Below are 22,698 nucleotides of genomic sequence, written 5' to 3'. Positions count from 1 at the left end.
TCCTATGCTGGAACAAAGAGGAAGGGGCGATTACTATGGTAGATCTATAATACTCAGGTTGGCAATACATTTTCAAGATCCCCAAATGTATATTAGTATTACCTACAAAGGCGTTTTAATATTATAGCACAATTCAAAAGACGGCCACTGTCTTTGTTGCTGTTGAAAAAGAGAGAGAGTGAGAGAGAAGTTCAAAAGAAACAAGGGTGAGACTTCACAGGTTTGTAGGTAGGGTGCAATCATTGATCCCGGCATTAGCACTGACAGCTTGGAAGTGCTGAGACACGGATGCTATAAATGGGGCTGTGAAGCCACTTGCCATCCATCGTGACAGGAAGGAAATTCACATGCATGGTGCAATGGACAGAGCGTGTGTTTTCGCAAGCAGACAGACAGGGGTTCAGATCCCAGCTCCCTGTTTGCTGGCAACCTGCTTTTCAGTCGTGGTTTCTTCATCTGTGAAGGGGGCTGACGAGGCTCACCTGGCAGGACTGCTTTACTGATTAGAGAGAAGAGCGCATGTGTGAGGCACCAGCTCTGTACCTGGCACGGGGCCGTAATTATTATTAGGTGACAGACACCATGTTATCTACATTGTTGTCTCACTGAAACCTCACAACAGACCCTCGGAAAGATGCAGTTATTTCCGCTGAAGGGAAGTGAGCCTCTGAGAGGCTCCACGGTTTGCCCCCAAGCACGCAGTGGTCTCCTGCACCTGCGGCCTGCGTTCTCTGTTTTTCCTGGCTGTCTGGCTGCCAGCCCTTGTTTCCTAGGCCATCCCGTGGCTGATGTATCTATTAGAAGGACCTAGTCTCTATGGATAATGAAATAAAATAAAAAGGCAAACAAAAATTTGGGGCTCTCTCCCTGGCACATGGCCACGTTACAGAAAAGGATCAGAAAGGACAGTATTATTCACCCCTTTTTCTCTTAGAGTGGAGTCCCACCAGGAGAAGGCCTAGCTGAGAAACAAACTGCACCGCTGGGGTTGGCGATAAGCGCCCAGACATCGCTGTCTGCGGGTGATCTGTTGCACGATCGTGTCAGGATCTTCTAAGAGGCTCCATTGTCCTGAGAGAATTAAGTATACATTCCGTCAGATGCTGGTTTCTACAGTCTTCCATGGGGGGTAGCTTGTGGGAACAATGTGACGTCATTTAAGGAGACTTAAATCGTGCTGAAATAGGTTAGGAGCTCACTGCGAGAGAAACGGGGCACGATGGCCCAGCTGGGTGAACCATTAATAACAACAAAATTTCCCTCACCCTGTCATTCCCTGTCTTACCAAGAACCATGTTGAACAAACCAGAATCTTAGGAATCACCTGATTCCTTCTTCTTTTCACTTCCTACACCCATTCCATCAGCAAATCTTAATGTTTCTATTTCTAAAATAGAAACTTCTATCCAACTACCTTATTCCTTGCCATTAACCTCTCTCCCCAGGACCACCTTGGGAGCCTCCTAAATGGCCTCCTGCTTCCATTCCTACTTCCTTCCAGGCCATTCTCCTGTTAATGTTCTTTTATTTATTTATTTTTTAAAGATTTACTTATTTGAGAGAGAGAACATGTGCGTGTGGCGGGAGGGAGAGACTCTTCAAGCAGACTCCCTACTGGGAGCAGAGCCCCCCTGCCCCACCCCACTCCGCTCAATCTAACAACATATGAGATCATGACCTAAGCTGAAACCAAGAGTCTGATGCCCAACCGACTGAGCCACCCAGGCACCCCTCCTGTTCATGCTCTTTTAGCAGTTATCACCATCTTAAATTATCGTGATGATTTATTTCTTTTTGTCTGTTTTTATTGTCTGTTTCCTTCACCAGAATGCCAGCTTGATGAGGGCAGGGGGCCAGGTCTGTTTTATTCCTCACTGCATCCCAACTCTGACACATTGAAGCTTCTGGATAAATACACATGGAGTAAATGAGAGTGTGAGCGAATATATAACTTTAAATATTAAGTCATGTTTGGGGTTGTTTTTAAAGATTTTATTTATTTGACAAAGAGAAAGCGAACACAAGCAGGGGGAGCTGCAGGCAGAGGGAGAGGGAGAAGCAGGCTCCCCAATGAGCAAGGAGCCCAATGCGGGGCTCAATTCCAGGACCTTGGGATCATGACCTGAGCCGAAGGCAGATGCTTAACTGACTGAGCCACCCAGGTGCCCCTTAAGTCACATTTGTAATTTGCCTACCCAGAAAATTCTTATGAGATTGGCTTCCTGGACTGGTGGGATGGGGAAAAGGACCTTCTATATTTTGATGACTCCTGAAAAGAACATGAAAGCAGTATATCGGGAACACAATTTGGAGCAGGGCTTGCAAATGCCTTTGTCTCTGGGCTCAGGCAGGTAACATCAATCTGGAGACTGCCATGTGTGAGCCACAATGAATGATGGGGTGACACTCTAGAGACCCCGTAACTTCAGCTAATGCAACCTTATCAGCTGCTGCCAACTGTGGCCGAGTGGCAATAAGAGCCCAGGTGTGTAAGATCTCCCAAGTTTTCAAAAGAAGATGGAAAGTTTGTATATCAACTAGAATTAGGTTTGGCTGTGAGTAATGACTTGAAACAGTAGCTTAAATGAGATAGAAGTGTATTTCTCTCTCACAAAAGAGGTCTGGGTTGTGCAATCCTGGACTTATGGATGCTCAGTGGAATGAGGAACCTAGGCTTCTTTTAATTTATTGCTCAGCTCAGCATGACTTCCATTCTCAAAGTCACCTCATGACCCAGTGAACTGCTGTGGCTCCAGCCATTACCTCCTCATTCCAGGAAACAGGAAGGAAAAGGAAAAAAGAAAAGGCCTGACCATTCTTTTATAAGGAGACTTCCTGGAAGCTTCCATGCCCCACTATTATTTCATTTCATTGGCCAGAACTAAATCGAAAGCTACTCCTAGCAGCAAAGGAGGCTGAAAAATATAATCTTTTTTCTAAGTGGACATGCACCCAGATAAGGAAGAGGGGGAGGATGAATACTGGAGTTCTAAACTAGAAGTCCCTGCCAGAGCTGGCTTTTTCTGTAAAAATTCTCAGGTTTTAACACCATGACAGCCAAACAAAGCATCTCTGCCATCTGGTTCAGCAGAGGAGCTGCTGGTTTTGTGAACCTGCTTAGGGGAGCAAATATGGCTGGGAGACATTTCTGTGGCAGGTGGGGGAGCCGGTGGGTGGGGCTGGTGAGAGTCATGAACAGGTGAAGGTTAATAGGGCTTGAACGGGGAGTCCAAACAGGAGTGTGTTCGGTAGCCTGGGGTAGTGGGGAGCACTGTGGAGGAGACGGCGGGAAAGGGTGAGGTACAGTCCATGGCCTGGCACCCACGGAGCGCTTGGGGCGTGGGCAGATCAGGGAGGTCGCTGGCTGCCCGGGCTCCTCTCACCTTGAGGTCTTAGCAGCTCTTCTGACGGGTACAATTTCCAGCTCCTCTAAATCGCGAGGGCTGTTCTCTTTCTGACCTTCACCCAAGGTGCCCTCACACTAGGTCAGCGTCACCCTCTCTGGAGGGATAAGGAAGCCTGGGCCGGACCCAAACTCCCCAAGCTCCCTGGCCCTCTCCAGTCATGGCTGTCACCCTCTCAGACTGGGGCTCGGCCTCCTCTCAGGCTCTGTGATGATTCCCCTTGAAATGGCTCAGTCTCCCGGCCATGTCAGACCCTCTTGCCGGGAAAGGCATCACACTGTCTATTGGAAAAATCACCGGATTTGTAGGCAGACTTCCCTCCCTTGAATCCCTGCTCCACCGCTTACTAGTTAAGTGACTATAAATACTTCTTAACTGTCAGTTGGAGAATAGTGTTGTCCTTACCTACTTCATAAGGCTTTTTGAAGGGTTCACAGAGATCACTTATATAAAAGACCTTTCTGTCAAAAAAGAAAAAATCTAAACAGCCCTAAATATAAATTTAAGGTTCTAGTAAAGACTCTCTGTATTGTCCATATGTTTGAAATTGATGACTTTATTGACACAAACTTTGCAATAGAAAGTGTGACGTTAATAGGATCATGAGAATCTGTTCTTACATCTTACACACGTGAAAAATTTTCCAGATGAGTTTCCAGTAGCATGGTTTAACTTCTGATCACTGTCTTTGTGAAATCCAGAGTGTTCCAGGGAGGGGCAGATCATATGCGCCTTCATTCCCTTCTCTCCCAGGAGTGAGACTTTGTTTCTATATGAGAGAGACACCCTCTTGAGTTAAATCCCAAACAGCTTGCAGCAGTTAAGTTAGGCAAAAACAAGGATGTGAAGAGAAACTGGTGTCGTCCACGACTGACAGCACACGAGGGGGGCAGGAACACCCCACACAGAAACACGACACACGTGCCCTGGGAGAACGAGCCCTTGAACTTACAGGATCATTGCCGACCTTAGGCAGTTGGGGGCTCCTGCCGAGTAATGCCAGTGGGGCCATAGGAATCACAGATTTGCTTTTATCATTATTTTTTCATTTTCAGAACATGAAGTTCCCTCAAATCCCTTTCTCAAAGAACCACAAAATGGTAGAGGCTTAGGAAAACTAGTTTTGTGCAGGGCAAAGGCTTGTGCAATGATCAGGAGAACGCCCAGATATAGGGTTTAAGAGAGAAATCTATTCTGAATGTAAAAGTGAGTTCCACTGCAGAGCAATTCACAACACACCCTAACCCTTAGGGCCGAAGGTGGTCCCCTGGTTATTAAGTCCGCGGTTAGATTCGGGATATACAAGCGTGACGGCTAGACTCCAAAGCTCTCAGCATCTGTAAGGTGCCTGGTGCAGGGTTGGTGTTTAATGCTAAATGAATAAATACACAGTCTACGGAAGGAAGGAAGGAAGGAAGGAAGGAAGGAAGGAAGGAAGGAAGGAAGGAAGGAAGGAAGGAAGGAAGGAAGGAAGGGTCGGTCACTATTTGCTTGTGTTTGAGGAATAAAATTGGCAGGTAATGAGGCCGAGTTTCTAAATTTTAATCTAGGAATGTCAATTCTCTGGACCATGTCATATAAACACAGTCAGGCTGCCTCTTTCTGCTAAACATGGAGTTTATCGGTATCATCTGGTACACCTTTAGTCCCACCTTTCCCAATCCAGGCATGGTAACAGTCCTTTAAAATCATGTTACGTTACTTTGGAAGAAGATACTTCCACTTAACATGCTTAAAGAAATGTTAGATAACTGTAATCTATCAAGACATTTTTTTACTGCCTCTGATGTGTAACACAGTGCGCGTCAGTCTCACGTCAACGTGAATGCACAGCAACCAGGTCCGGGCTTTCCAAAGTGATGCCTTCGCACACAGCAGATGACGCAGTCCTGGCGCCACGTCCGAGCGCCCCGAGCGAAGCCGTGTGTGCTGCTGATGGGTTCCGGATTATCTCGCTCTTGTGAGCTGTGTCCGCGCTTTGATCAGCGATTGCAAATGACCCAGCCGGAGAGAGCGAACACTCAAGAGCACAAGCAAAGAGACCTGGAAAGCTCTGAAAGCGTAGTGTGTGGCTGAGCCCCGAGGGGCGTCCTAGGTTGGGTGCGTTGACCACAGTGACCACGATATTGCAGTACGGAGGCTGACGTGAACACCAGTATGGGGGGACATTGAAGGCAGATGAGAAATGGCTGTGACTGCATCACGGAGAGCTCCCAAAACACACTGTGGGTGTTGGGGGGTTAGTTTGTGTGAAAGTGGATCTGAATGTGTCTCCTACTGAGCTAAGGAAACAAGTATAGCCGGGAATTTTCCTTGTTCGTGATTTCTCCCGTATCTGGATTTGCATTTGGGTGAAAGACAGCTTGTAAGTGAACACGGAGAGCATTCTGATGGTAGTATTCGGAATGAAAGAACGAAAGAATAAACTGAGTCGGAACAGCGCACACGACCATGGGCAGGAGAGCTTGGAACCCACGCGAGCATTTCTCACCAGGAAACCTACTCCTACTTTTCTGTTTCATCAGCCCACCTACGGCTCTTGCTCACCTCTTTTACATGAGACCACACTGCAGGAGTTGCAAACAGGCAAACTGACTGCACATTTGCAGCTTATTACCCTACGCAAGTACTGTGCCAATTCATTTATGTGGCAAGCAGGAGGCTGAGAATGTCCCAGAAGCCCAGGTGGCCATTGGCCTGCCAGGTAAGACAGTCTCTCAAGGCAGCTGCATTGTTCCCATCCAGCAAGGGCCACCCACTTCTTCAAGATTCCTTGATGGGGTCCAGCATGCGGAGGGCACCAATGAAGTCCATCTGCCCTTCCAGTGGAACACTCTCTTAGTTAACACAGTTCTTCGCCATTCTTCGATTTCTGTCCACCTGTCGGATACTGTCTGTAACGTTAATGGTGACTTCTTTTGCGGACATTCGCTTAGCATCTCTTTTAGCCTGTTAAAAAGTTTAACATCATGAATTGAGTTAGTAGAAAATATCCAAATTTGCAGTCATCTCTTGAGATTGTCACACACACACACACACACACACACACACACACACACGCAGAGGCAGGAAGAAGCCACAAGAACACATATATACTCCCTTTCAAAGGTTTCTCTGTTGAAACTCTAATACTGACCTAGCACAGAGCCTGGCATAAGGTTTGCTCACTAAAACATTGTCGAATGAATGCATTAACTGGCTAAGGTCCATCAAAGGGCAGTGTGGAAGGTTTCACAGTTAGCTTTAGCAAAGCAGGGAAGGAGTGGAGCTTTGGTGCCAGACAGACTTTGTGGTTCAAATACTGACTAGATAATTTCACCATGAGCAAGTTTTTTCTAACCTAACCCTCAGTTTTCTCATCTGTAAAATGGGGAATAATTAACAATACCTACCTCACCAGATTATTGTAAGGATTAAATAAAGTCATGCATTAAGGTACTCAGCATAATGCTTGTCACAAAAAAAAGACCAAAAAATATTTCATAAGTATAACAATAGTAAAAAGTAAGATTATCCACTTCTGAGTGAAGATACACTGATGCTGAAAGTCCAGCATTCATATTAAATACTAAAGCACTGACTCAACTGTGGGTTCTTCAACTATATGTGTCCCACCTCAAGAGTAAACTTTAACGAGTGCCCATTCCGCTCAACTGTATGCTTGGAGTGAGCATGAGCGTGGTCTTGGGAGTCGTCCCCACAGTGCGTGGACAGAGACGGGTGCTGCCCAATCCCCAGTCCGGGAAGACCTGCTGCCTAGCTCCTGGGAGTGCAGTCAAGTCAATAGCTTCCAGATGTTCCCTTGGGGTATTCACCTGCAGGAAGCCACCTCACCCTGGGTCCTGCGCTTGCCAGGGTGGCCCAATGTAGGGGTACAAAGGTCTGGCCATTTTGGCACAAAGCAGGCCAGCTCTGACAAGCCATCCGGCTCCAGAGCTCCCCATGGGGTGGGGTCAGCCACAGCTGCTGCTCAGCCTGCATCTGGCTCACCTTCTCCCTCTGGCCCCTCCTGCTTCCATCCCTCCTCTCCACAGGGGATGATGCCTAATGAGCATCCTACACAATGACATCTCAGTGTCGCCCGCTGGAAAACATGGTCAGCCTCAGATCTGAGGGAGTGTCTCCCCACGCTCGGTGTGAGTGCGGAGAGATGCATGCTCTCGGTACAAGCCGACTCCTTGAGCTGTAGTGCGTCCGAAGAAATGTGCACTATTGGGCCCCTGGAGAACAAGACATTGGCCTGTTTGATTTACTAGCAAATGATAGTAGTTTGTAACCTGTCACATAGACCCCATGTAGTAGCTGCTGGTGACGCCCCCTCCAGATTCTCCTTACGTGCCTGGTGCCTCTATCTCCCAACCGCTGCAAGTTTTGGCAGCTAACTGCTCATAGTAGCACCCATGTTTTGAGAATTGCCCTCATCTGATCGGAGCCACCTTGCTCAGAAATGCGCCAGAGGGCACACACTCACTCCTGGAGACAGCCCAAAGCCAATGTCTGATGGCTGGGGATACAAAAGGCTGGCATTTTGCCTCGAGGGCATATAAATCTATGACATCTTCACGCTCCAGAGCCCCCGTGGGATCAGGCTCCCTGGGATTCAGCAGACCGCACATATTTGCTGACCTGGGTCCTCTGCCTGCTCCCGTTACTACTGTACCGGTTTGACCTGAGACTACTTTCAATCAATCGCTTGCACAAGAATCCTCGTCTTGGGCTCTGCTTCTAGGGAACCTGACCTAAGAATACTTTATGGGTGATCTGAGGGGCGTTTAAGGGATAATTTTGACTAAATGCAATTTTAGTCCTATCCGTTGATGTCATGAGCTCGGACTTCATTGTTCTCTTCGTGTTCCCAGTGCCTCACACCATCTGAGACACAGCAGGCGCTACATTTAGGTTTGGCCAAAGTAGTGGTGAACGAACGAATGAGCACACTGCATTTGTCAACGCGCCCTTGTTTGAACAACCAGGGGTCAATGCTGTCTAACGATTTGGTCTTACTCTCAGCTCTTCCAAGCCTGAACTGGCACCAGGGCAAACAGCGACTCTGATGCGTTTATTTTTCCCTAAAAGCAGAGAACTCCTAAAGTCCCACAACCAATTTTGTCTCCTAAAGAAAAGCGCGGCAACTAAGAGGTCAATTCCATCTGATTTGCTTTTCGGGCGTTGCTGCATCCAAGCCTTGATGACAGGGCCTGGGATAGAGACACAGAGGCTTTATTTAAAATGAGCCAAGTTGACAGCAGCTTTCCCCTCAAACCGGTAGGCAGTAAGAGAGCTTTCCAGAATGGAAATGTAAACTTTCCAAATAGTATAACTGCTTTTCTTTAGAGTTACTGGCAAGATTTCACAAAAGGTTATTAAAGATTACACACAGAAAATGCTCTGCTCTATATTTCAGTCTGCTTTTCTAAGCTTAAAAATATAAGCAAAAATTCAACAGTTGGGTGATTCTTCATTTCCTTGCCTGTTTAAGAGTCCAAAGCTACAAAACAGTCATTCCCAGAACAGCCACAGAATACGTATGGTTTTAATCTCAAGCACAACGGCGCAATTTCTGTTTTTTCTTCTTGCAGTTTCTTAAGTCTGTATACCCGAAGCCCATCGAGTGGCAGTATGTAGAGCACAAGCTTTGGGGCCAGACAGAGCTGGACTTCGGGCAAAGCTTTGTCACCAGTTAGCTGCCACAAGACACGTTGCTTTAACCGCTGAGCCTCAGTTCCCTTACCTGAAAAATGGGGCAATAATGCCGGATGCTTTGTGGGGCTTTTTGAGAGAATTAAGCATGTCACTCAGCATTAATACGGTGACCAACTTCTCCAGGTTGGCTCAAGATTGGCACATTTTAAAACTGGAAGTTCTCCCTTCTGGGAACCCGCTCAGGCCCCCACAAACCAGGACAGTCGGTCTGCCCAGTTAGAGCTGCCATTACTTCTATTTGCAAAATGATGATGTCAAACATACTAAATTCAACTGAAAACCTTCTTATTCTACTCAAACTACGGCTCTTGCTCCTGCTACTTCTAAACACACCGACAATAACCCTGCGGGGTGTACATTTGGATAAAGGGCGACAGGAGTTCAGTACTCCAGTGATGGGTACAGGCTGTAAGCCAAAGAGTCCACTTTCAAACGATGGCACCGTATTAACTCTATCAAGTTAAACCGAACAACAAGCCATTCTCTTGGAAGCGTTTCATGAAAGAGAAACTTTTGAGTCTGAGGCATCAGCAGAAAGTCATCACCCCTCCGACAGCAGCGTGGACATTCAAGAGGTTGGTCATCGCTGGAATCTAGTTACAACTTGGAAATCTCAGATTTCAAGCCCGAATGAGAGGGAGAAAGAGAACAGTGCCAGATTATTTTCTCTAGAAGCCCTCTTGAGAAGCTGCTTTGCCCTCCTTCAAGAGAAGTGCTATCTGGATACACAGAACAATTATCCCATTTGGTTCCTCAGACAGTGAGCAGAAGAGGCATTTTCCCCTCCGATGTGCTTCTCAGCCAGCCAAACCTTTTTATTTAATATCCCACTCCCTTCATTTAACTACAGGAAAAGAAAACATGTCCCATTTGCAATGACTGGCCTAAAAAAAAAAGTCTTCTGGTTCGCAGCTCAGTGATGAGAGAAGCCTATTTGGCCCCTTTTTCTTCTGTGCCTCTCTGCTCACTCAATCCTTCCTCCACTTCAAAATTCGTGTTTTGTGACTTTTATCACCACTGACTCTTGTTAATGGGCCACCTCTTGTTTCTCACTCAGCTTTACAGCTTTTCTATTCTTCTCTCTGCTTCATTTTAATTTCTGCAGGTTTAGAACTCTGTGAATCATGGATTTTAGTCCTCTTGATATTGCCTCTTTAATTAAAAGTAATTTATCGGCTGCCATTTCTCAAAGGTAACCGGATTGACTGTGATAACTTCCTGGCAGCCTTGAACCCAGATGAACCTGTTTCTCTTGGGGTTTGGAAGTCGACGACCCAGCTCGTCTCTGTGGGAAGTGGGGGCAGCATGGCTGCTCCGTAGATGCCTGGACTCAGGGGTGCAACCAGTCCGCTCACCATTTCTCACTGCCCCCCACATGGGAATACAGATGTTCTCAACCTTACTTTGACCCCACAAATGTATCTATACCTAACACGGGATCATCCTAACCTTTTCACAGTTCCTCACACACAACGAAGAAAAGCAAGGCTTACTGAGATTATGATTTATCAGACATCAATTTTTCTATAACTATATTTTTTAATTTATAAAACCAGTACATAATTATGGTAAAAGAAATTCAGACAGTAGAGAAGGCACAGTGAAAAGTAACATTGTTCCCATGCTCTATGCTTTCCCCAGGGGCAGCCACAGCTAATGATTTCTCTCTCCCAGTATTCTTTACCTCTTTCCTGGCCTTAACCATGGTTTGGATTATATATTTGCTTGTTTACTTGCATATTTTCTACATCCTCATCAGAGTATACATTTCAAGAAGGTAGGGACCCAGGGTGTTGTGTTCACCAGAATATATATCCCCAGAATATAATTTAGTGCCGATCACATAATAGGCACCCAACAAATAACTTGATGAACACATGTATGAAACGAAATCTTCAGAAAGAAGACAAAAAAATGTCCTGGGAATAGCACACCTGTTTGCATTGCCCTGCCCTAGAACTTTCCTACAGTATTTACATTATGCTTACAACTGATTGTTTCTTGCGCCATCCCTGAGAGACAGCCGGAGATGGTACTGCACTCCCTTTCCCAATGAGGCCGTGGAAGCCATTTAAGCCAACATAATTTGCCCAACACCAATGTCAATGTCGGCAGTGGGTTGAACTAAAGATGGTGGACCTGGGTTCCACATCCAGCCTCCCACAACTCTGCCAAAGCTTACTCTGAATTCTCCGCTGTTCTGTTTTTGGTAATGGGAAGGAAGAACATGGGGTTTGGAGGAAGACAGATCTGGGTTTTAAGTCTAACACAGCCCCATCACTATTCCTTGGGCCATGTTGGCCAAATACCTAACCTTTCTGAGCCTGTTTTCCCAAGTCGGAAACGCTGCTTCCCCCTTTTCCTTCCCAAAAGATTAAAGACCGAGCCTTGTCAGCTGCAACTCAAGACATTTTTCTTCTTTTCAGTCAAGCCCCATTAAAGGGAGACAGACAATAACAACCAATAACAAACATCTAGCTGTTCCTGAATTCTGGGATTTTACTTGCTGCTCTTCATGGCATTCATCTGAGGTCATCGGGAAACATTTGATGGTAGCAACTCCACCCAGGGCCAGGGTGCCAGGCTCCAAATGCAGGGGTCAGGTCACGCCTCAACCAAAACTCTCCGGAGCTCCCCAAGCCTGGAGCAAATCCCGCGCCAACCACAGCATCACACACCGTACTCACTGGGCTACTCGGCGTGGGGGTTTAGATCTATCCGGTAGCAGGTGCCAAACGGAGTTGTCGCTTTTCAGGTTGAACCTCAGGTAGATCAAACACTAGGAAGGCGACAGAACCTGCTTGAGAAAAGCACTGGGGATCCCACAGAACAGTCATCAGTCATATGATGGTGGCGCTGGAGGGGGCTGGGTGGGAGCGGTGCTGTGGGAAACCTTTCCAATCCCAGTGAAGTACTAGGCCAGCCTCATTCAATCAAGTAGACCCAGTCAAGGATTTCTCAGATGCTGGGATGTGAGGAAGGTCCCAGGTAGTTGGTGAGTACATACTAGGTTCATAACCCTGAAATAGGCTCAGGGGTCAAGGAAATAAAGAATAAGGAGGTCTGCGCCCTGAGAGTCTTCTAATCAGACTGGTGTTTCTACAGACCCTTAGATGAGTAGTGAGTCTTGCAATCCTTCATGTCTATAAGGTGGCAGCCAGCAGACCACTGCATATATGGAGGTAGTGGAAACCACTACACACACACACACACACACACACACACACACCCTCCACATCCCTATACTGCTAAATTGCCTCCTTTTCCCAGGCTCAAACTAGAATGTGCATCAAAGTGCCCTTCTGACAGGTCTCCCTCTCTGGTTTTCCTCAATGGTTTCTTTTGTTCTCTCCCTCCTTTTAATGGCATGTTTCTGCTTTGCAAGGAGAAACTCATATTTACTGTCCAAACTCTTCTCATCTATCTCCTATTACCACCACCCAGGAGAAATTCTGGGCTGATTCCATCCTCCTTTCAGGAGCAGGCCTCCCTCTTTGGCCACAGCCATTTCTGTGAGGCTTCACCCAACTTTCCTGGACCGGTCGGAGCGCTGCCACCAGTCAGACACTGGGTGTGGGGGGAGGGGGTGGGAGCAGAGGGAGGCTTCTCAGCCCAGAATCAGTTAGGACATCGGTGAAGTTCTTCAGCACGGTCTGGCCACGTCGTCAAGAACAGTCAAGTAACTGACAATGGCGCAGCTTCCAGAGGCATGAGGGCTCACCGGGAGGCCAGCCACACACTCAGGCTTTGTCTGCTCAGAGCCGTATCCACACGTACATTTCTACCTTCGTGAATAACTTGAGATAGTCCTGGGGGAGGAAAACAGGAGTCCTAAGGCTCAGGAAACGGCACATTCAGATTGGAGAGCAAATGTTTGAAAGCAGCCCAGCGTTCCTGAACGATTAGCAGGGGAGAAGAGCAGCTCTAGGACTTCCTCCTGGGCTTCTGTCAAGCTCAGGGAAGAGGCTGGGGGAGGGAGACGCAGTCAAGGATTTCTCAGATGCTGAGATGCCTCCCAAGTGACTGGAGGAAATCAAGACACAGGAGAGAAAGAGAACGAGCTCTCCACTGAGACAGTTCCAATTTGCAAAATATCGTTATTGTCACATCGTTTCGCTGGTTAGCACCTACTAAGCCCAGGCAGAAGACAGGAGCCGAGGGGATTGAAAGAAGGAAGCTACGGTTTGTCTGCTGGGCCACGAAGTGGAGAGGGGCTCAGGACAGATGCTGCTGCTCAGAGCCATTAGCGCCATCAGCTGTCCCCGGCACCCTTCAGAGAGCAATGCGAACCGTGCGGAGGCGTCTGCGTTAAAGGGAGGAGGTGCTAGCCTCTATTAGTGGCCTTTTATTTCCTTGAAATAAACAACACTATTTCAAACCGGTGACGCCTTTGTTCATTTATTCTGTATTATCTGACTCCCCAGCCTCACCCCATTAAAACCGGCAGCCGCTTCAGAGCACGGGGCATGTGTTCCTTTTCCACCCCTGGATCCTTGGCGTCAGGACAGTGCCTGGCACCTCGAAGGCACTCCGTGGAAGAGCATGACACGAATGAATCCAAGGAGTGCTTATAGGAACCGAGCAGAACACTTCCAGGCCTACCAAGGATTGCCTCTAACAGGCTTGTTTTGTATGTCGGAACGCAGACAGGTGCAGAAAGATGCATGCTTCGTGAATGGGTTCTTCTGGAGAAAGAGAGCTCTTAAAAAGTGCCAAAAACCCATCAGCCAGGTGACCGGATGCCATACAGTGGAAGGCTGTGAAATGGTAGGAGGTCATCTTGGGGAGTAGAGGAAGAGGGAAGAGGTGAGTGGCTCCTGCCTGAGCCGGTCACTGAAAATGCAGGAAGCCTTAGCCCAGAGTACAGGAGACCAGCGAGGACGAGGTAGTATGTCAAAGGCCCTGGAGGGTTTAGGAAGAAAATCATTCTCACTGAGATTCACCGCTGAGAGCTGTGTTGGGACGAAATAACTCTGCGGACAGAAGCTTCAATCAGAGGTAAACTTGTCTTGTAAACGGACACCGTGGATAGAAAACCTTCGCCGTGGCTTTTGAGGGACTCAAGACGTCTGGTGGCTGGTGAGCTTCCAGGACACAAAGATCACTGATGCCCTGTAGCAATTGTGTGAACACTCAGCACTGAAGCCCTCTGCTCCCTATCTCATCTGGGAAGTGGCTGCAACACCGCCATTGCTCATTGGCTTGTGACAACAACCTGCATGGATGGTCTATCAGCAGGTATCGTGCTCCCGGGGCTGTGCCGGCCAGGCGGGCTAGCGCCTCACTCCCCCGGCCCCCGGTGGGCTCCACCATGTGTGTGTGGCGTAAGGGACTGCTTCCCTTCGCTATCTCCGAGTCTCCCTTCTCATCTGTCAACTGGGGACAATATCAACATTTTACAGTCATCGTGATGATTAAGTGAGATAATACAACAGAGCACTTAGTATCCTATGCCTGCCTGCCAGGCTGCTGTCACAGGCCTAAGGAAGGCTAAGCACAACTTCCTGGCTTTATTTATTTATTTATTTTAAAGGTTTTATTCATTTATTTGAGAGAGAGAGCAAGGCAGGAGCAGAGGGAGAGAGACAAGCAGACTCTCCGCTGAGCACAGAGCCTGACATGGGGCTCGATCCCAGGACCCTGAGATCATGACCTGAGCCGAAATCAAGAGTTGGTCGATTAACCGACTAAGCCACCCAGGTGCCCCAACCTACTGGCTTTAAATTCTTATGTTCATAACTGGAATTCATCCACTGCTGGTTAGTGTGTAAAGCTGGTTAGCGTGGCAAACTATTTGTCAGTATCTATAGAAGTCAAACATATCCCCATCCTATGAGCCAGCAATTCTACTCCAAGGAACATACTGAAAAGAAAGGAATGTCCACCAGCAGGCAGGCACATGAATGTTAATGGCTGTGTCGTTCACAATAGCCCCAAACCGGAAGCAACCCAAATGTCCTTCAAGTAGTATGATTACACTCACCTAATGGAATGGACTTAACAGTGAAAATGAGCAAATCTTTGTAACTCACAACAACACGGATGAGTCTCACTCACTAGCGTGATGTTGAACAAAAGAAGCCAGGCACGAAAGAACACATACCATATGATCCCATTTATAAAAGTCTAAAATATAAACAAAGCTGGCCTAGAATGCTAGATGTCAGAACGGTGGTTGGGTTGCCGAGGTGGACAGTGACTGGCACATCCCAGTCACCACGGTGAGGGGCGCAAGGGAGATTTCTGGGGTATGGAAAATGTTCTACGTCTTCACATGGATGACGGTTACATGGGTGTGTCACCTTATAAAGATTCATTGTACTTATGACCGACGTGGGCGTTTTTCTGAATGTATGTTCTAGCTGGTAGATAGTACGATTGCCCTTAATCCTTTGCTGTCTCTCCAGTGGGCACAGTGTGTACTTCCTTGCCCTCCTGATGTTGGGCTTGTCCATGTGACCTGCTTGGGCCAACAGGAGGTTAGGTGGCAGGATATGAGCAGAGACATGAAATGTGTTCCGGTAGTTTGATTTTGCCCTCTTAGGTTCCTATCATAGCCATGAGAAGATAAACCTCAGAAATGCTGTTTTCTGGCCTGATTCCCAAAATAATATACATGAAACAGCTTGAACTACACCCGGAGCCTGGTGCTGGAGGTCAGGCCTCGCCACTCAACTTGTAGCTGATTGTGAGGGGAAAGAAAAAGATGATTTTTTGAAGCCCCTGAATGCTGGTGTGCTTTGGTATGTCCTTTGGCGATAAAGGACTAATACTGCATTCTTCACTAAAAAGTCCATTTACATCTCTATGCTCCATCTTTATACTAAACACCTGTTTCAAGTTCAAGTCACTGGCACCCACCTCCAGCACTTACATGAATGACTCATGTCATAAGTCAAATGAATTGGTTTCATTTTCTATAAACTGGAGACGATACTTTACAGGGCTTTTGCGAGGATTTAATGCCCCAGCAGACCTAAAAGCACTTTGCAAACTGCAGAGCACAACTTTAGAGGCATGAATGATGGGGGGCAGGAGGCCAGTGTGTGGATCATGCAACGTGCCAGGCAAAGCCGCTTCCTGCCCACAGGACCCAGCCTGACTCAAAGGGTGAAGGCACACGCACGGGGAGGAGGCTTGGGAACAAATGTCAGGGCCTGCACTAAAGCCGTCACCCAGCTTTTGAGCGTAGTTCTGACCTACCCTTGGAAGCAATAATGATTAGGTGTCTAGAAGGCCAGCTCGTGTACAGGCAAAGTAGGGGAAACAGGACCCTAGGAGGGCCACCCGCAAGTTCAAGTCTATCCCCCGCCCCGTGACTTTCTCTGAGTCTGAAGAGCCACGATCAGTGCGTCATTCCATCCTGTTGGGGCGCTGTGTGCCTCACCAGCCCGCCAATCCCTACTGCCGGCCTTACGCACTTCTCAGTTTACACAGGGCAGGCCCATCTGTTCTCTCATTGTGCCATTATTTCCATTGTGTGGATAAGGAACCCGAGACTCCAAGAGATTAAGTGGGTCCTGCCAGGCCACTTAGTTCACAAGCGTTAGAACTGAATTTGCAGCAGGTTTTCTAACCAAGGGTTAGAGGTAACTCACTCAAGTGAGCAAGAATTCCTTCATTAAAGGACCAAGTGTAGCATCAGGAAACAAGTGGCACTGGCCTGAGGGGACAGGACCGGTAAATTTTGACAGGAGAGAGTGAGGGGGGGATGGGTTTGGAAAATCAGCATCAGGTAAGCAGGGGACTTTGAGGAGGGTGGGGCATGGGGCAGATGAGGAAGTGGGGGAGGACGGAAGGAGGAGGAGGCCTATGAGGGGCAGTCTTTCCCGTGGGAGGAGCTAGGGCCAGCAGGGGGGGCACCACCCCACAACAGCTCTGGGAGAAAGGAAAGAATCCAAAAGGGGCCAGCGGGCTCTGCGACGCCATAGCCCTGGCGTCTTCTTCAACACTAACGGTCTGAGGGTGATGCTGCCACCACATTCTGCAATGACAGCCCCCCTCGGGGACACTCCCACTGCCCACCTGGGGGAAGGGTGTGAGGTAAAAATGCCTGGCCTGTCTCCTACCATACCGGTCTCTCTCCTTCCCAGTCAGCCCTGAGCCCTGCCCACTGCCTGGCCCCAAACTGGTTCCTGTGACCAGTACAATCCTCAGTGTCAAGATGGTGAGAGCTGTGCTGAAGGGATGCCCGAACAAAGCTGTATTTAAGCAAACACACGCTTCCTTTAGAGTGCAGACAGCAAGGGCCCATTTCCGCTGATTCAACAAAACACAGCAACCCTCGAGGCAGGAATAGGGGTGGGGAGGGGTCCTGCGATTTTCTTTGCAACAATTTTCACATGGGTGGAGTAGAAAAATCTCCCCATTGGCAAGGTGAGCTGTCACTGCTCCTTCCCTGGGTGCCATCTGAGCCTGACCCTGTTCTGAAGCAAGCTTCTCCCCCTTTCTCCAGAACCAAGTGGGTTCTGTGGCTGTGACCTTACCTCCACGGTCCGAAGGCCATTCTGTTTCTGGGTCAGAGGGCCTGAGTTGAGGCTCTGGGGATTCGGGCACTGGGTCCCACAGCTCAGCTTCTTGTCTGGGTTGGACGTTCCACCCGGAGCTGTGGATCGGGGCACACCATTGGAGGACGGTCCATCTTCCAGCACACCTGGGGGAGGGAAGCAGAGGATGGCACTGGAGTCTTGCACATGACAGTTGCTGCAAACAATCCCCGAGACTGTGGCGGGGCGGAGGGGGAGCCACAAAGAAGAAATAAGTCACCAGAATCCCACCATGCAGAATTACCCTTTTCTAAAAGAAGATGTAGGTGCCGCCCAGTGTGGAGCCCGATGTGGGGCTTGAACTCACGACCCTGAGATCAAGAGTCACATGCTTAACTGAGCCACCCAGGTGCCCCTTTGTGTATATTTTTCTTTTCTTTCTTTCTTCTTCTTCTTTTTTTTTTTTAAACAAAAATGAGACTTTAAAATCATTTTGCAACCTGAAACTTTTACTTAACATCAATGACATTTTTCCATGCAATTCAATATTCTGCCATATTAGTTTTCACATACTTAGTCTGCCATTGTATGGATGTGTCACCATTTATTTATTTTTAATTTTTTTAAGAAAGTTCTATGCCCAATGTGGGGCTTGAACTCATGACCCCAAGATCAACAGTTGGATGCTCTACCGACTAAGCCAGCCAGGCACCCCTGTGTCACCAGTTATTTAATCCCCTCTAGTTGGTTATTTGTCTTCACAATAAATGTCACTGTGGTTGAAACTTCTTAGGCTTAAAGCTTTATTCTTTTTTTTTTTTTAAGATTTATTTATTTATTTGAGAGGGAGAGAGAGAGAGCATCTCAAACAGACTCCCCGATGAGCACAGAGCCTGATGCGGGCCTTGATCTCACGACCCATGAGATCACCATCCGAGCTGAAATGAAGAGTCTGATATCAACCGACTGAGCCATCCAGGCGCCCCTTAAAGCTTTATTCTTAATTACCTCCTTAGGATAAAGTCCTACAAGTAGAGTTACTGGTTTGAAGGCTGTACAGTTTTTTACACTGTTCCATCTCGAGGTGTTGGACTGAGCATGTGTTCGTCAATAACGAACGCCAAGAAATGATACAATGAAGTTTAAATATATGGCCTCACTGAAAAGCAAGAGGGCTACAGCAAGGAATAGTTGGTTGGAGAGTACCTGACTGAACAGAGAAAAGGTGGCCCAGGAAGTATGAGGGGAAATAGCAGGTGGGGGGCAAGAAGTGGGCAGAAGCTGTGCAGTAGCCACAGGGAGGCCAGGGGCAACCAGGTAGGTTGGTCACTCTACTCCTGCAGCCGCTGAGGCCATCAGCAGTCACAGAGCGGTCTGCGAGGTGGGATATTATGATATAACAAGAAATACATATTTGGTCCTTTCCCCCAGTTCCTGGCATAGATCTCCTAAAACCCTGGTAATTTCCTGAGTGATAGGAGCATCTTTTGTTATAACATTTGGTCTTTGCTTCAGTTCATGACACAGAGCTCCTAAATCCCTTGGGATTTTATGAATGATAGGAAAGACAGGAGCACCATTTATTCTAATGAGGCAACTCTCATAGGTCTCCTTGGTAGCTTCAAGATAGGGGCCAGTTGCCAGAAAGACCTAATCTTGACTAAGAGCTTGGAAATTTCAGCCCCACCTCCCAAACTCTGGGGAGGAGGGAGGGGCTGGAAATTGAGTCATTTGATCATGCCTACATGATGAAACCTCCAATTTAAAAAAACCCTTAAATAACAACATTGAGGGAGCGTCCAGGTTGGTGAAAGCATCCATGTGCCAACAGGGTGACAAACCCCAACTCCACAGGAACAGAATGCACTTACGAATCTTCTAGACCTCGCCCTATGTACCTCTTCACCCTATGTACCTCTTCATTTATACCTTATAATATCCTTTACAATAAACTGGCAAACACAAGTAAAGTGTCCCTGAGTTCGGTGAGCCATGCTAGCAAATTATCGAACCTGAGAGGGGATATAAGAACTCCGATTTACAGCTGGCTGGTCAGATGTACAGGTGGCAACCTAGGACTTGGGACTGGCGTCTAAAGTGGGGGGCAGTCTAGTGGGACTGAACCCTTCACCTGTGGGGGCTGTGCTGACTCAGGAGTCAGAACTGAACTGAGTTATAGGACACCTAGGCAGTGTCTGGAGAGTTGGAGAATTGGTTGATCTGGTGGGAAAAAAAAATCCTACACGTTTGGTGTCAGAAGTGTTGTAAGTAGAAACAGCACAGAGAGGGGCCTGGCACAGAGGGAAGGGCAGTGCTCTCAAGGGCTGGTGACACCTGAGAGAAGGAGAAAGTCGACGCCACAAAGGCTGGCCCTCTGAACACAGTGCCAAGAGTTAGGCCAATAGTTTCCACCCCTGCCTGCCAAGCGGGCTTCTTAGAAGAAGCAGGTGCTGCTGATGTGCTATAGGAAGTTTCAGTGACAGAAATGGGCACAAAACAAGAATAAACAAATGTTTGAAGAAGGCCCACACCATAAAAGAGAGACAGCGAACTTGACAGTGGAGATGTCACAGGAAATGGAGCTAATAAGGTATGCAGCAGAAAATTTAAATAAGTGTAGTCAGTCTGCCCAGAAAGATGAGGGGAGATAAGGTAAGCGCAAAATGAGGACAAGAGTGACCAAAGATATTTGAATAATTTTAACTGTTGAAATGAATTTTTAAAACTCAGTAGAGACACTGATTAGCAGGACAAACATAAAGAGCAAGTCAATGAGCTACCTTAGGGATTCTTCTGGAAGGAGCAAGTGGAGGTATGAAAAACATGCTGGAAACACGGGATGAAAATCCAGACATTACAACCTCAATTGAAGAGTGGTTCCAGAAGGAGAGAGTAAAGAAAAATGAAGGGAGGCAATATTCACAGAATAATAGTATTTCTCAGAACTGAATGAAGAAAGATGTGAAACCCCAAATTGAAATAGCTTACCACAAACTTGACAAGACAAATGAAAAGAAAAGCCAACCTAGCCAGATCTTAGTGAAAATTCAAACACTGTCAATAACAAGAAAAGCTTCAGAAGAGGAAAACAAACAAAAACAAAAAAGCAGAATGAGATTGACATTAGACTTTCTATCAACAACCAATGGATGTAAGAAAATATGGAAGAGTGTCTTCAAGATTTCAAAGGATATGCACATTGTAAAGTCTTTTGCAATACATTCCCAGATTTACCTCTATAAATCTCCAATTACCCTACTGCCCTCTGCCAACAGTATATGAAATGGCAATATTCCCCAATCCTGCACAAACCCTGAATATTCTCTTTTGTTTCTCATCTTTGCCAATTTAAGAGGCAAAATAGTATCTCAGTGCTTGGGTTTACACTGCTCGATTCGCTAGAGATACCATATTATTTATGTGCCTATTGGCTAATTGTGTGGGACTTTTTAAAAACTGTCAAGTCATTTGCTTATCTTTCTTTTGAGGTGTTAGCCTTGGTTTGCTTTTAATCAAACTTAAGGAAAACAAACAAAATCCTTTCCCAGAGTGTTGAGAAATTATTTGCAATGAGGCATGCATCAGAAGCACAACACGTCTGATGTACAAAGAGAGGGGGGGTTGGTTGACTAGGCAGAGCTGGCGAGGCCACAGTCCCAACACAGCTGAGGAAGCAGTGATCCAAAGAACAGACAGGTCCACAGAGCACCCACCCGTTCTGCAAAATGCTAAGAGGCTCTGAACTGTGGCAATGGGATAGAATCAGAATTCAAAACACTGAAAGTAGAAAATGGTGGGTCTGGAGTTTCCTGACTGGCTGTCTTCAGTACTTAGGGGCACAGTGGATGTGTTTCGGATGTGCCAAGACATGGATTCTTTCAGCTCAGCTTGCCCCACATCTTTGGGGCCCCCTTCCTCCATCAGCTGGCAGCCTTTCCCCTTTCTCTCTTCTCATCCCCCCTCCATCTTACACCTAAAGGGTCTCAAATGCATGTGTACGGACAACCCAGCACACACATTCGCTCTCCATCTCTAGCTGCCCGGGGGCCCAGGGGAGTGCTAACCCGGAGAATGAATCAGGAGAAGAGGCCCATGAAAAACCTGGAAGCAGGCCTGGCATGATTTGGGCTGGTAATTCCAGGGTCCCAGCACCCACAGAAGAGTCCAGAACAGAGCTTCTCAGTGTGATCCAGGGACCAAACCGTTGTTACTGGTCTGCTGTGGCTTCAGTATAAAAACTGAATGCAAGCACTTAGAAATTTCTATGGCACTTGACATAACTGGAACACCTGAGAGTGAACTTGTGTGACTGAACTTCTCTCATAGGCGACAGACCAGTTCCAGGGCTGTCAGACTCACATAGTGAGTCCCAAGGGGTGTGAGCTGTGTATTAGTCATATGCAGTAAGACCACACATTTGCCTGTGATGGACTGGGAAAAAAAGGAACTGATCCTGAAGGAGGGCTGGGGACTTTGTCAGGTATGTCCCCTTGTCCTGTAGGGAAGAGTGGGATCAAATGGGGTGGGGACAGAAAAGGGAACACAAGACCAAGGCAGAAGCTCCATCTACGTTCCTCTAGGGTAGAACTGCCCTCAGCTCTTGGGATTACTGAGTGGGACTCAAGGCTAGCCAGTACTACCTTGCCTGTTTGCCACAGCGGGCCCTAAGACTGTTACCGTTTTCTATGCTGTTCATGAGCTGGTATCTGGGTTAAGGTAGGTAAGAGGCACTACTGAGCCATCCACTGAATGTACCATGGTGCTTCCAGCCTGGGTAGGGATGTCCACCCCCTTGTCTTACTATAAGTCATTCAAGACATGTATCTGACCCCAATTCTCCCCGTGCCCATGGCCGGCTTCCCTCCCCGCCAACGCAACCAAGTTGTTTACCCAGGAAGGGGAAGGCAAGGCAGAAAAAGGAGGCTGGGGGCACGAGGCGTCAACACATCCCAGGAAGGCAGATAGGCAATAGGAAGTGGAACCAAGCATGAGTCAGAGCTCCAAGCCTCTGGCAAATGCTCCATTGTTCCATAGGATTTCACTTACAAACCACAAAATAAAATTATTAAGAACTTCAAGAATACTACAGAACATTGAATCCTAAG

At 47.4% G+C, this 22,698-nt stretch overlaps 1 protein-coding gene across 1 annotated transcript in view; it reads right to left on the bottom strand.

The window, feature by feature from the left end:
* Window positions 1-3,944: 3,944 nt before the first annotated feature.
* The window catches only part of BAALC (BAALC binder of MAP3K1 and KLF4), a 74,206-nt gene continuing 55,452 nt past the window's right edge, over window positions 3,945-22,698 (bottom strand). The window contains exons 2-3 of the mRNA XM_057308076.1: window positions 17,594-17,760; window positions 3,945-6,353 (exon numbers count right to left, since the gene is read on the bottom strand). Of these exons, the coding sequence (XP_057164059.1) occupies window positions 6,243-6,353; window positions 17,594-17,760 (278 nt within the window). The 3' untranslated portion in view covers window positions 3,945-6,242. The remainder of the gene's footprint in view (window positions 6,354-17,593; window positions 17,761-22,698) is intronic.

This window comes from Ursus arctos, unplaced genomic scaffold (assembly GCF_023065955.2).
Source record: "Ursus arctos isolate Adak ecotype North America unplaced genomic scaffold, UrsArc2.0 scaffold_6, whole genome shotgun sequence".
Taxonomy (NCBI): Eukaryota; Metazoa; Chordata; class Mammalia; order Carnivora; family Ursidae; genus Ursus; species Ursus arctos.
The sequence above is the reverse complement of the archived record's forward strand: the minus strand, read 5'-3'. Positions and strand labels throughout refer to the sequence as shown.